The sequence below is a fragment of the Macaca mulatta genome, chromosome 8 (assembly GCF_049350105.2).
Source record: "Macaca mulatta isolate MMU2019108-1 chromosome 8, T2T-MMU8v2.0, whole genome shotgun sequence".
In the NCBI taxonomy this organism is placed as follows: domain Eukaryota; kingdom Metazoa; phylum Chordata; class Mammalia; order Primates; family Cercopithecidae; genus Macaca; species Macaca mulatta.
In genome coordinates, this window is record NC_133413.1 from 41,336,417 (window position 1) to 41,353,907 (window position 17,491).

Consider the following 17,491-nt stretch of genomic DNA (forward strand, 5'->3'; position numbering starts at 1 on the left):
CCATCCTGAAAGTTTGTCAAATCTGTCTGTTCTGCTTCTTCTAATGATAAATTCCATATTTAAATCATTTCCATTCTCATTTTACTATAAGCATCCAAAAGAAGCCAGGCAGCACCTTGAACACTTTGCCACTTAGATATTTCTTCTGCCAGATATCCTAGTTCATTACTCTTAAATTGAGTCATGGATGGGGAAGCTGAGAAGCACTGTGCCAGAATGCAGAGTCCCAAGGCAGCCCTGGGCAGTGAACCTGTGGAGCACAGCATGTCTTCTATCTGGTCCTCGGACGCCAAAACAATTCCACTAAATTATTTGCAAATGTGTAGCAAGGATGGCCTTTACTTTGTTTCCAGTACCTTGTTTCTCATTTCCACCTGAGGCCTCATCAGAATGAAGTTTAAGTCCATAATTTTATTGGTTTTATTATCACAACCACTTAAGTAATATTTAAGACGTTCCAGACTTTTTCTACACTTCTTCTCTTCTTTTGAGCCCTCACCACAATCTCCCTTAATGCTCCATTTATGACAATCTGGGACTTTTCTGCTTCTCCAAACTCTTGTAGCCCCTACCCATTATTCAGTTCCAAAGCTGCCTTTACATTTTTAGAAATTTGTTATAGCAATAGCTCCACTACTAGTACCATTTTTCTTCTTATTCTGATTTGTACTGTTAAAACAGAACGCTGATGACTGGGTAATTACAAAGAGACGTTTATTTGCCTTATGGTTCTGGATCCTGATAAGTTCAAGGTTGAGGGGCCCACATCTTGTGAGAGTTCCTTGCTGTGTTATCCCATAACAAAAGGTATAAGGACAAGAAAGCATACACACGTACCAGAGAGGGGCTCAAACTCACTTTTATGACAAACCCACTATTCTTTTTTTTTTTGAGATGGAGTCTCGCTCTGTCGCCCAGGCTGGAGTGCAGTGGCCGGATCTCAGCTCACTGTAAGCTCCGCCTCCCAGGTTTATGCCATTCTCCTGCCTCAGCCTCCTGAGTAGCTGGGACTACAGGCAACCACCACCTCGCCTGGCTAGTTTTTTTGTATTTTTTAGTAGAGATGGGATTTCACTGTGTTAGCCAGGATGGTCTTGATCTCCCGACCTCGTGATCCGCCTGTCTCGGCCTCCCAAAGTGCTGGGATTACAGGCTTGAGCCACCGCACCCGGCCTAAATTTGCTAATTGTTTTCTATGAAGAATAATGCTTTTTAAATCTCTCTTTAAAGTACCATATTATGGGATATATAAAAATATACAACATTAATTTGTGTCATAACCATATTTTTATATTTTAGGTACTCTGGTGGTGTAAAGGATTTTAGCATCTGTAGCTTGGATGACTTTAAATATATTTCTTCTCATAATGGCCTTACATGTCTTCAGACAAACCCTCTTGAAATGCCAACCTACACGCAAAGGAGAATATGTGGCAATGGATTGTTGGAAGGAGGTGAAGAATGTGATTGTGGCAATAAAGACGTTAGTAGAATTTTTTTCTAAAATTTTAAAAATGTTCTAGTAGTAAAGAAGATAAATGCCTTATCTATTAGTAAAATATATTTGAAAAATATATTGTTTGGAAAAGATGGAAGCCTTTGTTTTCTAATACTATTATTTTTGGAAGCATGGTCCTTAGATAATTTTTGTCTTTGGTTATTGTCTTCTGACATTATTTAGTGTACGTATTAGTTCCAAATGTAAATTTAAATGCCATTAAGAGTGTCGAAGGGATTGAAAGAATATACCCTCAACAACAAGCAGAAATAAAAACAGACAACAACATCTAAATACAGTAGATTATAACCAACAGGGTAGCAAAATGCATGGTTTGTTAATATAGGTAAAAACATTTTCTGTGGAAAGGTGATTCTAATTAAAATATTTTGAAATTAAATCTATCATAATTATAAAAAATATAAAAATATACAACTAAGATCAAACAAAAATAATTATAAAATATGATAAAGGGACATCAGCAAGATGGCCCATTAGACAGCACTAGAAGTGCCTAATGCTGGTCTCCCACCATAAGAAAGGACCAAAACAATGGATAAACAACTACATTTGACCAGAGTGACTTACATAGAGTGCTGGAGTACAGGAGAGGAATGGCAAAAACCTAGTGGTGCACAGAAACTCAAAATGGCTGCCTAGAGAGAAGAAGGAAACACTATGGTTGTGGCAAGATAAACATGTAATGATAAATAACAAGAAGTAAAACTCAATCTGGCCTAGAAATATAGATTACTGGCAATCTTCAAAATAATAAAACTAATGAATCTTGCAAATCATTGAATACAAAAGTCAATATATAACAATGAGTTGGATTTCTGTGTAGAAACAGCAAATAGAAAATGAAATCAAATGGACAATTCTACATATGTTTCCCAAAACATGATATGTATAGATATAACAAAATATGTGCAATTGTGCACAATAAAAATTAACGTTACTCAGGAAAAGCAAAAAACATTGAAATGAATGGAGACATATCCCATTTTCATGGATTGGGAGACATAATATTGAGATTTCAGCTCTACACAAATGGATCCATACATTTAACACAGTCCCAGCCAAAATCCACTTATCTTTTTGTAGAAATTGATAAGCTGATTCTACAATTGATGTGGAAATGGAAATGACCTAGGATAAACCAAGCCATGAAAAGAAAAACAATAAATTGGAACACATATACTAATTTTCTATACATTTCAATGTTTTCTATGAAGTTATAATAATGAAGACAAGGTAGTATTGACCAAAGGATAAATATATACAATTAATAAAGTAGAACAGAGAATCCAGCTATAAAATGATTTTATATGGCCACTTTATATGATAAGACAAAGGGCTATTCAATGGGTGAAGAAAATCTTTCCAACAAAATTGTATAAACTAAACATATGTGTAAATAAAATAAAACTTCACATCTCACCATACACAAATAATTAACTTGAAATAAATTAAAGACTTAAAAATTAGAGTTAAAGCTAAAAAACTTTTGGGATAAAACGTAGGAGACAATCTTTGTGGCTGGTGGTAGGCAAAATTTTTTAGATTATGGCAAAAAGAAGGAAGTTTAAAGAGAAAAATTGTAAGTAGTGTTTTCTCAAATTTAGAACCCTTTTCACTTAGACTCTGATAAAAATAAAACGACAAGCTCCAGAATGTGAGAAAATATGTACAATTTGTATATTGACAGGTGGCTTTTATTCAAATATGTGAAAAGACAAGACTTAGTTTCTGATCAGGTATCTAAGACACTTGGAAGTTGCCACTCCAATCTGTCAACAAGTAAAAAGGTGAACAGACTGAATAAGCAGCAACTCTTTCTAGGTCTGTTGGAGAAGTGAGATCACAGGATGAAGCACTGCCCCCAAATTCAATATATCAACAAGTGCATACAGAGAATCACAACTTGCTAGAACAGAAGCATGTGAGCTAAACTTTCACACAGACAGCACTGGAGTCGAAAAGCCTAAACGAAAACTGACAAATTGCCAGAGGCTCAGTGTATATAACTGTGAGAGTTAAAAACTCCAGGAGGACCCAGTTATTGAGGATGTTCTCATACTTTTATGAGCTTCACCTCTAGAAGTTTAATCTTGTTCTCACAGTGAATATCAGAGAAAAATTCCCTTGTGCTTCCAGAAGAAAGAGGAGAAAAGGAACCATTTTGAAATAAGCCAGAGTGTTCAGTTCTTACCAAAAAGAAATGGAAGGGAGAAATTAGGATTATTATGTTTTTATGAATTGTACTATCCCTGAAGTGGTATACTGTTATTTGAAAGTGGACTTAGATTAGTTGTAAATGTATATTTTCATCTCTAGGGCCACCACAAAAAAAATGTTTTAAAAAAGTATAACTGATACACTAAGAAAAGATAGAAAATAACATTATAAAATGCTTAGTTAAACACAAAAGGCAGGCTGAGCATCATGACGTGCAGCTGTAGTTTCAGCTACTTGAGAGGATGAGGTGAGAGGATTCCTTGAACCTAGAAGTTCAAATCAGCCTGAGCAACATGGTAAGATCATTTTTCTAAAAAGAAATAAAAAAGGAAAGAAAAAAAAAAAAAGACAAAAACAAGAAGAACCAAAGTCACACAAATAGAAAACAGCAATAAGTATAGTACTTATTAATTCAACTGTATTCATTATCACTTTGCTTTCAGTGATTTAAGTGCACCAATTTAAAAAATAAAAGAGATTGTCAGAATGGATCAAAAACCAAGATCTAGCTCTCTGTTGTGGTGGGTAATACTGAGTGTCAGATTGACTGGAATGAAGGATGCAAAGTATTGTTCCTGAGTGTGTCTGTGAGGGTGATGCCAAAAGAGATTAACATTTGAGTTGGTGGACTGGGAGAGGGAGACCCACCCTCAATCTGCATAGGCACCATCTAATCAGCTGCCAGCACAGTTAGAATAAAAGCAGGCAGAAGAACGTGGAAAGACTAGACTGGTTGAGTCTTCTGGCCTCCATCTTTCTCCCATGCTGAATGCTTCCTGCCCTTGAACATTGAACTCCAAGTTCTTCAGCTTTGGGACTCTTGGAACTTTGACCACAGACTGAAGTCTGCACTATCGGATTCCTTACTTTTGAGGTTTTGGGACTGAGACTGGCTTCCTTGCTCCTCAGTGTGCAGATGGCCTGTTGTGGGACCTCACCTTCTGATCATGTGAGTCAATACTCTTTAATAAACTCCCCTTCATATATACATCTGTCCTATTAGTTCTGTCCCTCTAGAGAACCCTGACAAATACAGTTGTCTACAAGGAGCCCTCATTAAGTATAAATATACATGTGGATAAAAATTAAAGAATGGAGAAAAATATGCTATGCTAACAGTAATTAAAAAATCCAGGAGTAGCTATTATTAATTTCAGACAAGCAGTATGCAGAATGAGGAAAGTTTTCCTGGACAAAGGGGGACAATTATAATGACAAAGGGGTCAATTCTGTAATAAGACATAAAAATTTTCAATGTGTATGTGACTAACAACTGAGTGTCAAAATATATGAGGCAAAAATTTATAGAACTATAAGGAGAAATAGATTAATCTATTATTATAGTTGGAGACTTCAACACTCCTTTATCAGAAAAAGACAGATCCAGCAGACAAAAAATCAGTAAAGACATAGTGGAATTCAACAATAACTTTAACCAACTAGATATAATGGACATCTATAGATGACTTCATCCAACAACAAAAGAATACACATTTTTCTCAAAGTCATATTGAACATTCCGCAAGACAGACCATGTTCTGAGCCACAAATCACCACTGAACAAACTTCAAGGAATAGATACCATAAAATGTCTGACCTCAGGCCACAATGAAAATGAACTAGAAATTTGTAACAGAGAGATTGCTGGAAAGTCCCTAATACTTGGAGATTAAAAATCACACTTCTAAATAACACATGGATTATGTAAGAAATATCAGGAGAAGTTTAAAAATAGTTTGAACTGAATAAGAATAAACACATAATTATCAAAAGCCATGGTATTCAGCAAAACAGTGCTCAGAGTAAAATTTATAACATTGGTTACATGTATTAGAAAAGGAAAGAGATCTAAAATCAACAGGCTAAGCTTCCACCTTAATAAACCAGTAAAAGAACAAACTAAATTTAAGGTAAGCATAAGGAAAAAATAATAAAAATTAGAGCAGAAATCAATGAAACTGAAAACAATAAATTAATAGGTACAATGAATAAGATTAAAAGATGGCTTTTTTGGAAAGATCAATAAAAGTAATATGCCTCTTACCAGACTAAGAAAAAAGAGAAATGACACATATTACTAACATCAGAAATAAAATAGAGCACATCATTACAGATGGGGTATTAAAAGAAACTATGAACAACGCTATGCCCACAAATTTTATAACTTAGATAAATTGACTAAATCCTTGAAATATAATCTGCCAAATTTAAACAAAAACAGACAATATTAATAGGCCTATATCTATTTAAGAAATTGAATAAATAATTAATAACCTTCCAGAAGAGAAAGCATCAGGCCCAGACAAATCTACAAATAATTCTACTAATAATGTAAAGACAAAACATATACCAATTCTCTATAGTCTGTTTTAGAAGATAAAAGCAAAGGAAATACTCTTTAACTTATTCTGTGAAGTCAGCATACTCAAATACTGAAAACCAAAATGAAGGCCTTACAAAGAAAGAAAACTACAAAACAATATCACTCAAAAGCATAGAGACAAAAATACCCAACAAAATACTAGCAAATAAATTCCAACAATGTATAAAAATAATTATACAATACAATCAGGTAGGATTTATCCCAAATGTGCAAGGCTAATGCAACATTTGAAAATCAGCTAATGTAATCCATCACATCAACAAAGTAAAGGCGGAAAAATTATGTGATCATATTAATAGATGCATTAAAAGTATTTTATAGAAGCTAACAATCATTAATGATAAAAACTCTGAGTAAATTAAGAATAAGGAAACCTTCCTCAACTCAATTAAAAAGTATCAACAAAGAACTTACCCATGAGGAATTGGAAGATTTTTCACTAAATCAGGAACAAGTGAAGGATGTCCCCCTTCGCCACTACTTTTCATTATCACACTGGAAGCCCTAGGTAATGCAATAAATGATACATGTAAATAAGATTGATACACATTAGGAGGAAGTAAATTAAAGTGTCATTGTTTCCAAATGGCATGATAATCTATGTAAAAAATCTGAAAAAATCAGCAACAACAAAAACTGTGTGAAACAAATAAGTGGTTATAGCAAGGTTGTAGGATACAAGGTTAATATATGAAAGCCTATTGGGTGAAACCCCCACCCCCAATATTCTTGTGGGTCTTTTCTATTTCCCTAAGTGTCAGCTGGTCTGATAAATAAGGAAAGAGTACAAAAGAGAAACATTTTAAAGCTGGGTGTCCGGGGGAGACATCACATGTCAGCAGGTTCCGTGATGCTCCCTGAGCCGTAAAACCAGCAAGTTTTTATTAGCAATTTTCAATAGGGGAGGGAGTGTATGAATAGAGTGTGGGTCACAGAGATCACATGCTTCACAAGGTAATAAAATATCACAAAGCAAATAGAGGCAGGGCGAGATCACAGGACCACAGGACGGGATGAAATTAAAATTGCTAACGAAGTTTTGGGCACAAATTGTCATTGAAACATCTTATCAGGAGACAGGGTTTGAGAGCCGACAACCAGTTTGACCAAAATTTATTAGGCAGAAATTTCCTGTCCTAATAAGCCTGGGAGCGCTACAGGAGACTGGGACTTATTTCATCCCTTTGGCTTTGACTGTAAAAGACAGCTACCCCTAAAGAGGCCATTTTAGAGGCCTACCCTCAGGGGCCATTCTCTTTCTCAGGGATGTTACTTGCTGAGAAAAAGAACTCAGCGATAGTTCGCCTATTTGCTTTTGAAAGAAGAGAAATATAGCTCTGTTCTGCCCGGCTCACCAGCAGTCAGAGTTTAAGGTTATCTCTCTTGTTCCTTGAACATTGCTGTTATCCTTTTCTTTTTTCAAGGTGCCCAGATTTCATGTTGTTCAAACACACATGCTCTACAAACAATTTGTGCAGTTAACACAATCATCACAGGGTCCTGAGGTGACATACATCCTCCTCAGCTTACGAAGATAACGGGATTAAGAGATTAAAGACAGGCATAGGAAATCACAAGGGTGTTGATTGGGGAAGTGATAAGTGTTCATGAAATCTTCACAATTTATGTACAGAGATTGCAGTAAAGACAGGCATAAGAAATTATAAAAGTATTAATTTGGGGAACTAATAAATGTCCATGAAATCTTCACAATTTACGTTCTTCTGCCATGGCTTCAGTGGGTCCCTCTGTTTGGGGTCCCTGACTTCCTGCAACAAAGTCAACCTTTTTCATATATACCAACAATGAACAGGTAGAATTTGAAATTAAAAATGCAATACGATCTACATTCTCATTCCCTGAAATTAAATACTTAGGTATAAATCTAAAAAAATGTTCAAGATCTATATGAGGAAAAGTATAAAACTCTGATTTAAAAATTCAAAACACCAAATAAGCAATATTCCATGTTTATAAATAGGAGAACAATATTTTCAGATGTCAGCTCTTCCAACTTTGATCTAGAAATTCAATGCAATTCCAATCAAAATCTCAGAAAAGTTGTCTGTAGATACTGAGAAAGTGATTCTAAAGTTTGTATGGAGAGGCAGTAAACCCAGAATTGTCACAATATTGAAGGCCAATAACAAAGTTTGATGACTGATACTACCTGATTCAAGAGTTACTACAAATGTACAACAATGAGGAAAGTGTAGTATTTACATAAGAATAGACAGATAGATTGATGGAATGGGATACATGAGCCCAGAAATAGACCCATATAAATATAGTCAACTGATTTTTGACAAATGAGCTAAGATCATATGATGGAACAAAGATAGTATTTTCAACAAATGGTGCTAGAACAACTGGATATCCATGTACACAAATGTGAATATTGACACAAACCTTATACCTTTTGCAAAAACTAACTTAAAATGGATCACACTCCTGAAATGTAAAATGCAAAACTGTAACACTTCTATGCGGTAACACAGGAGAAAATCTAGATGATCTTGGGTTTGGCAATGACTTTTTAGATGAAAAAAACCAAAGGCACATACATGAAAGAAATGATTGAGAAGATGGGCTGTATTGAAATTTAAATAATATCTTCTCTGCACAAGATGCTTTCAAGAAAATGAAAAGACAAGTCACAGATTTTGAGAAAATATTTGCAAAAGACAGACATTATAAAGGACTTAATCCAAAATACACAAAGAACTCTTAAAGCTCAATTATACAGTTTGACTGTGTCTCCACCCTAATCTTGTCTTGAATTGTAGTTCCCATAATCCCCATGTGTGGTGGGAGGGACCCAGTGGGAGGTAATTTAATCAGGGGGGGTGGCTCCCCTCTTGCTGTTCTTGTGATAGTGAGTGAATTCTCATGAGATCCGATGGTTTTACAAGAGGCTTTTCCCCCTTTTGCTCGGCACTTCTCCTTGCTGCAGCCATGTGAAGGATGTGTTTGCTTCCCCTTTTGCTGTGAATGTAAGTGTCCTGAGGGCTCCCCCCAAGCCATGCTGAACTTTGAGTCAATTAAACTTTTTTATAAATTACCCACTGTCAGGTATGTCTTTATTAGCAATGTGAGTCTGAACTAATATAGTAAATTGGTACCAGGAGTTGGGGGCTGCCGTGGAAGGGACTTTGGAACCCAAAGATGTGGAAGTGGCTTTGGAACTGGGTAACAGGCAAAGGTTGGAAGAGTTTGGAGGGTTCAGAAAAAAAACAGGAAGATGTGGGAAATTTTGGAATGTCCTTGAGACTTGTTGAATAGCTTTTATGAAAATGTTGATAGTGATATGTACAATGAAGTTCAGGCTAAGGTGGTCTCAGATGGAAATGAGGAGCTTCTTGGGAACTGGAATAAAAGTGATTCTTGCTATGCTTCAGCAAGAGACTGGCAGCATTTTGCTCCTGCCCTAGAGGTCTGTGGAACTGTGAACTTGAGAGAGATAATTTAGAGTATCTGGCAGAAAATATTTCTAAGCAGCAAAGCATTCAAGATGTGACTTTTTAGAATTTATTCACAAAGATATTGTTTGGAATTGGAACTTACTTACGTTTCAAAGGGAAGCAGAGCAAAAAGTTTGGAAAATTCACAGACTGATGATGTGATAGAGAAGAAAAAACCCATTTTCTGAGGAGAAAGAGAAATTCAAACTATCTCCAGAAATTTGCATAAGTAATGAGGAGCCAATGTTAATCAATAAGACAATGACGAATATATCCCCAGGGCATATCAGAAGTCTTCAGGGTAACCCTTCCCATCACAGACCCAGAGGCCTAGGAGGAAAAATGGTTTCATGGGCTCGGCCCAGGGTCTTGCTGCTTTGTGCAGTCTCAGGATTTGGTGTCCTACACCCCAACCATGGCTAAAAGGGCGGAGGCACAGCTCAGGCCATGGCTTCAAAGGGTGCAAGCCCCAAGTCTTGGTAGCTTCCACATGGTGTTTAGCCTGTGGGTGCACAGAAGTCAAGAATTGAGGTTTGGAACCTCTGCCTAGATTTCAGAGGATGTATTGAAATGCCCGGATGTCCAGGCAGAAGTTTGCTGCAGGCTGGCACCCTCATGGAGAACCTGTGCTAGGGAAGTGCAAAAGGGAAATGTGGGGTTGAAGCCCCTCCCAAGAAAGTCCCCACCGTGGCACTGCCTAGTGGAACTGTGAGAAGAGGACCACCATTCTCCTGAACCTAGAATGGTAGATCCATTGACAGCTTGCACTGTGCACTTGGAAAAGCCAGAGACACTAATGTCAGCCCATGAAGGAAGCTGGGAGGGGTGCTGTACCTTGAAAAGCCACAGGCGCAGAGCTGCCCAAGGCTGTGGGAACCCACCTCTTGCATCAGGGTGACCTGGATGTGAGATGTGGAATCAAAGGAGATCATTTCAGAGCTTTAAGATGTGACTTCCCCAGTGGATTTTGGACTTACATGGGGCCTGTAGCCCCTTCATTTTGGCCAATTTCTTCCATTTGGAATGGGTGTATTTACCCAATGCCTATACCCCATTGTATCTAGAAAGTAACTAACTTGCTTTTGATTTTACAGGCTCATAGGCGGAAAGAACTTACCCTGTTGGGAAAGCATGATTGTGTTTTAAAATGTGACGAAGTGAGATTTGGGAAGGGCCATGGGCACAATGATATGGTTTTGCGGGGTCCCCACCCAAATCTCATCTTGTATTGTAGTTCCCCTAATGCCCATGTTTTGTGGGAGGGACCCAGTGGGAAGTAATCAAATCATGGAGGTGGTTACCCTCATGCTGTTCCTGTGATAGTGAGTTCTCATGAGATCTGATGGTTTTATAAGGGGTTTTTCTTCCTATTGCTTGGCACTTCTCCTTGCTGCAGCCATGTGAAGAAGGACATGTTTGTTTCCCATTCTGCCATGACTGTAAGTGTCCTGAGGCCTCCCCAGCCATGCTGAACTGTGAGTCAGTTAAACCTCTTGCCTTTGTAAATTACCCAGTCTTGAATATGTTTTTACTAGCAGTGTGAGAAGAGAGTAATACACTCAACAGTAAGAAAACAAACAACCTGAGTAAAAAAGAGCCAAGGATTTTAACAGACACCTTGCCAAAAAAAGATATACAGATGGCAAATACAAAAAGATGCTCCACATCATATATTATTGCTGAAATACAAATTAAAACACCAGGATACCACTACATACCTATTAAATGTTCAAAAATCTAGAACACTAAAAACACAAAATGCTGGTGAGGCTGTGGGGCAACAGGCATTCTCATTCATTATTTAATAAGCAAGATGAGTGGAATACAAAAATAGCACGGTCATTTTGGAAAATAGGTTGGTGGTTTCTTAGAAAACTAAATATGCTCTTACCATATTATCCAGCAATCACTCTCTTTAGTATTTACCCAAAAGGGTTGCAGATTTATGTCCACATATAAACATGCACACAGATGTTTCTAATAGCTTAATTTTTAATTGCCAAAACTTGGAAGCAACTAAAATATTTTTGATAGGTAAATGAATAAATAGTCTTTGCTACATTGGACAATGGAACAATGCTCTAAAATATTGTCTATTAAATAAAATGTGCTAAAAAGAAATAATCTATCAAGTCATGAAAAAACATGAAGAAATCTAAAATATGTATTACTAGGTAAAAGAAGCCATCTGAAAAAGCTATGTACCACATAGTTTCAACTATATGACATTCTAGAAAAGATAACAGTATGGGGACAGTAAAAAGATCAGCAGTTGCCGGGGGTTAAAGGGAAGGGAGGGATGATTAGGCAGAACACAGAGGACTTTTAGGACAGTGAAACTACCCTGTATGATACTCTGGTGGTGGATACATGTTATTATAAATTTTTCAAACACATACCATGTAGAATACCAAAGTAAACCCTAACTAATGTAAAATTGAACTCCAGGTGATAATGGTGTGTCAATGTAGGGTTATCATTTGTAACAAATGTACCACTCTGATATGTTGATAAGGAGGTAGGCTGTGTATATGTGTGGGCGAGGCATGTGGAAAATCTCTGTACCTTCTGCCCAATTTTGCTGTGATCCTAACAATGCTCTAAAAATATTGTATATTAAATAAAAATTAAAAAGACAAAATCTATATTTCTTGAGAGTACATATTACAACTCAATTAAAAGGAGACAAATGACCTAATAAAAGTAGACAAAATAATTTGGACAGTTTACAGTAGATTATTTATAAATGACAATAAGAAAATGAAATGATGTTTAATATCACTAGTCATCTGGGAAAAATAATTAAAACCACATCATATACACTGCCCACATATTAGAATATCTGTAATAATACACCCCCTTCTGATAATAATAGTGAGTTTTGTTGAGACGTACAGCAATTGAAATTTGTGTAAATTGCTAGTTGAGTGTAAAAATATTTGAAACATTTTGGCCATGTCTTATAAAGTTAAATATACACTTTCCTTTTTCCCTAGATTTCCATCTCTGAGTATTTTTTTTCCCAAAGAAATGAAAATATATATCCCCTAAAATATTTGTACGTGAATGTTTAGAGCTGCTTTATTCATGGCAGCCAAATACTAGAAACAATCCAAATATCCCTCATCATGTGGACAGATACATTGTGGTATTTCTAGTCATTGGAAAACTACTCAGCAATAAAAAAATGAACAAAATGCTGGTAAATTTATCACCATTGGTGAATCACAAAATGATTATGCTGATTGAAATGAGCCAGATTCACAAGGTTATGTAATATATGATTCTGTTTCTCTAAAATTATAAAAAATGGTAAGTAAACTTTAGTGTGAAGAAGTGGTTGACTTCAATAAGTAGGAGATGTCTCTGGTTGGCAATGAGAGTGTTCTGTAACTTGAGTATATGAGTAAATGCATAAACTAAACATTTTAAATGGGTATAGTTTATTGCAGTTAAGTTAAAGGGTACATGCTTTCAGTTACGCAAGAATACCCTCTACTGTAAACTTATATAGCCAAAATGCTTCTCCCAGAATACTTTTGTTGATTCTGTAGTTAACTCAGTGTATGATTGTGATTCAACAATGATTCGCTAATTGGAGTTCTATCCTAATTTGCTGACTCTTACCAAGTAAATTTATTTTTATTAAATCTGGTATATTAGCTACTGTTGAATTATTTCTCAACCTCATACAAATTATATTAACCCAAAACCTTTCAGCACGCACACCAAGACAATCAACAAAATCTGAGTTAGGCCGTGATTTGTAGCACTTGCTGAATTCCTTCCTTTAAACACTCCTACAATGGCAGATTTAAAGTGACAAATGCAACATTATTAAATGCAGAGTTGGAAAAATGTGAATGGTAGCAGATCATTATACAGTATTTCCACCAAAAATTAATAATAGATATTAATATCTTCAAGAGTATAGCTAAAATTAAAATGTAGGAAAATAAGAAATGATGTTGTCAATATTTGCTACCTTTTAAAAGTATAATTTATTTCATTGTAAGTTAATGAAATTCAATTTTTATTAATGGCTTTGTTAGCAACCAGTTCACAAAATTTCTGAAAATTTAACAATTGACCCTTAAAAACCAGAACAGGGTTGGTCCAGCACACTAGGACATGTAATAATTGTAAATTAAAAATCACAAACATAGTTTCAAAATATTTTAAAGCAAAATTTTACTATGAGGAGAGACAGACAAATTCATAATCACTTTAAGAGGTGTTAACACATCTTTGGTAGCAAATAACAGAAAAAACATATGAAGGCCAGGCGCAGTGGCTCACGCCTGTAATCCCAGCACTTTGGGAGGCCAAGATGGATGGATAGCTTGAGGTCAGGATTTCAAGACCAGTCTGACCAACATGGTGAAACCCCGTCTCTACTAAAAATTCAAAAATTAGCCGGTGTGGTGGCAGATGCCTGTAATCCCAGCTGTTCGGGAGGCTGAGTCAAGAGAATTGCATGAACCTGGGAGGTGGAGGTTGTAGTGAGCTGAGATCATGCTACTGCACTCCAGCCTGGGCAACGAAGCGAGACTTTGTCTCACATTAAAAAAAAAAAAAAAAAAAAAAGAAAGAAAGAAAAAAGAAAAAGCAAATAAAAAAATTATTGCAGATGCACAATATTTGAACAACATATTAAAGATGACCTAATTAAAATATATAAAACATGTTTTCTAAGAGCTGCTGGGAACACATTATTTTATTTATTTACTTTTTATAATTTTTACTTTTATTTCAGATTGGGTGGGGGTACATGTGCAGGGTTGTTTTCTGGGTATATTGTGTGATGCTGAGGTTTCAGGTACAATTGATCCTATCACCCAGGCACTGAGCTTAGTACCCAATAGTTTTTCCACCCTTGCCTCTCTTCCCCACTTCCCACTCTAGTAGCCCTCAGTATCTGTTGTTGCTACCTTTATGTCTATGAGCACCCAATGTTTAGCTTCCATTTGTAAGTAAGAATAAGCAGTGTTTGGTTTTCTGTTCTTGCATTAGTTCACTTAGGATAATGGCATATGGTTTTTGTTTTTAATTCTATTTATGTGATGAATCACATTTATTGATTCACATATGTTGAACCAATCTTGCACCCCATGAATGAAGCCTACTTGATCATGGTGAATTAACTTTTTGATGTGTTGCTGGATTTGGTTTGCTAGTATTTTGTTGAGGATCTTTATGTCTATGTTCATCAGGAACATTAGCCTGTAGTTTTCTTTTTTTCATTATGTCTTTGCCAGGTTTTGTTATTAGGGTTATGCTGACTTCATAGAATGAGTTAGGGATGAGTTCCTCCTCCTTGATTTTTTGGAATAGTTTCAATGGAATTGGTGCCAGCTTTTCTTTGTATGTGTGGCTGAATTCAGTTGTGAATCCATCTGGTCTGGGGCTTTTATTGGTTGGTAAGTTTTTATTATTGATTCAATTTCTGAACTCGATATTAGCCTGTTCAGGGTTTCAATTTCTTCCAATTCAATCTTGGGAGATGGTGTGTTTCCAGGAATTTGTCCATTTCCTCTAGATTTTCTAGTTCATGTGCATAGAAGTGTTAATAATAGGCTCAGTATCTTTTACATTTCTATGTGGTTGGTTATAATGTTACCTTTGTCATTTCTGATTGTGCTTATTTGGATCTTTCCTCTTTTTTCTTTGTCAGTCTAGCTAGTGGTCTATCAATCTTGTTTATCCTTTCAAAAAACACTTTTGGTTTTGTTGATTCTTTGTATTTTTGGGTTTCAATATCATTTCATTCTGCTCTGGTTTTAGTTATTTATTTTTTTCTGCTAGCTTTGGGGTTAGTGTGTTCTTGTTTTCCCGGTTCTTCTAGGTGTGAGGTTAGAGTGTTAATTTGAGGCCTTTGTAACTTTTTGACGTAAGCATTTGCTACCATAAACTTTCCTTTTAACATCATTTTTGCTGCATCCTAGAGATTTTGGTATGTTGTGTCTGTTTTCATTTATTTCAAAACAGTTTTTGATTTCTGCCTTAATTTCGTTGTTTACTCAAAAGTCATTCAGGAGCAAGTTGTTTAATTTTCATGTAATTGTGTGGTTTTGAGAGATATTCTTGGCATTTATTTCTATTTTTATTTCACTATGGTCTGAAATTATGGTGTGATTTTAATTTTTAAAAATTTATTGAGACTCACTTTATGGCCAAGCATGTGGTTGATCTTATAGTATGCTCTGTGTACAGATGAGAAAAATACATATTTTGTGGTTGATGGGTGGTGTGTTCTGTAGATGTCTATTAGGTCCAATTGGTTAAGACTCAAATTTCAGGACAGAATTTCTTTGTTAATTTTCTGCCTCAGTGATCTGTCTAATGCTGTCAGTGGGGATGTTGAAGTCCCCCAGTATTATTTTGTGGCTAAGTCTTTTGGTAGGTCTAGTAGTACTTATTTTATGAATCTGGGTGCTCCAGTGTTGGGTGCATATATTTTTAGAATAGTTAAATCTTCTCATTGAATTGAACCCTTTCTCATTATGTAATGTCATTCTTTGTCCTTTTTTTTTTATTGTTGTTGGTTTTATGTTTGTTTTATTTGATGTAAGAATAGAGACGCTGTTCTTTTTGTTTGTTTTGTGTTTGCATGATAGATGTCTCTGAAAACATTTACTTTGAGTCTGTGGGTGTCATTACCTGTGATATGGTCTCTTGAAGACAGCAGACAAATGGTTCTTGTTTTTTTAATCCAACTTGCCAATCCATGCCGTTTAAGAATGGCATTTAGACCATTTAAATTCAAGGTTGATATTTATATGTGAGGTTTTGATACTATCACAAAGTTGTTAGCTGGCTGTTTTGTAGTTTCTGTTGTGCATTGCGTTATAGAGTCTGTAGATTAGGTACTTAAGTGTGTTTTCGTGGTAGCATATATCAATCATTCTTTTGTTTCCTTGTTTAGAATTCTCTTAAGGATCTCTTGTAAGGCTGGTCTAGTGGTAATGAATTCCCTTAGCACTTGCTTATCTGGACAATATTTTATTTCTCTATTTATGAAGCTTAGTTTGGTGGGATATGAAATTCTTAGTTGGAATTTCATTAAAAATGCTGAAAATAAGCTCCCAATCTCTCCTGGTTTATCAGCTATCTGCTGAGAAGTTCACTGTTAGCTGATGGGTTTCCCTTTTTACATGATCTGACCCTTTTCTCTAGTTGTCTTTCAGACTTTTTCATTAGCATTGAACTTGGACAGTGTAGTGACTATGTGCATCGGGAACACATTTTTTTAACCATAATAAATATATTCAGTGTGTCAGTATTTTATCCCAATCACTGCCAACTAATCCTTGGTCTTGACCAAGTCATACCTAGCCCTAGAGGTTATGAGACAACTGGCGTAAAATTATATTTTCAAAGTAGGTATGTATTTTTAACTATGTAAGTAATACACAAATATATGATAATTGTAAAAAAATCGAACATTAAAGATAAACATAAAATTTCCCCTTGGGACCATCACTTCCATCTATAAGGTCCCCATTGTTAACAGCTTTGTGTATATTTTTTCAGACTTTTTATTCTATTTTTACATATATATGTGTCTATAGAAATATGGGCTATAATTCTGGGGAGGAAGTTTTGGACAAATGATACTCTATACATTTTCTGCAAATTACTTTTCTTACTCAACAATATGCTTCAAATATGTTTATATCTATGCATAAAGGCTGCATAATGTTCCAGTGGAAAAAAAAAGATACACAAGAGTATGTTTACCCAATACATTGCAACAAAGTATAAATCAATAAATAAATCAATTAATAATTTATCTTGCTGCCGAGAAGTTCACTCAGTAAACCAATTAACATAGCCAGAATATCCTCAATATTTGCAAAGTTAAAAAAAGTATGCTTTTAAATTACCAGTGGGTATTACAATGAAAATTAG

The 17,491-nt window shown here is 35.6% G+C and overlaps 1 protein-coding gene across 1 annotated transcript in view; it reads left to right on the top strand.

Annotated features, from left to right (window-relative positions):
• The window catches only part of LOC706992 (disintegrin and metalloproteinase domain-containing protein 5), a 160,262-nt gene that overhangs the window by 52,040 nt on the left and 90,731 nt on the right, over positions 1 to 17,491 (top strand). Inside the window, exon 12 of the mRNA XM_077942769.1 lies at positions 1,300 to 1,483. Within this exon, the coding sequence (XP_077798895.1) occupies positions 1,300 to 1,483 (184 nt within the window). The remainder of the gene's footprint in view (positions 1 to 1,299; positions 1,484 to 17,491) is intronic.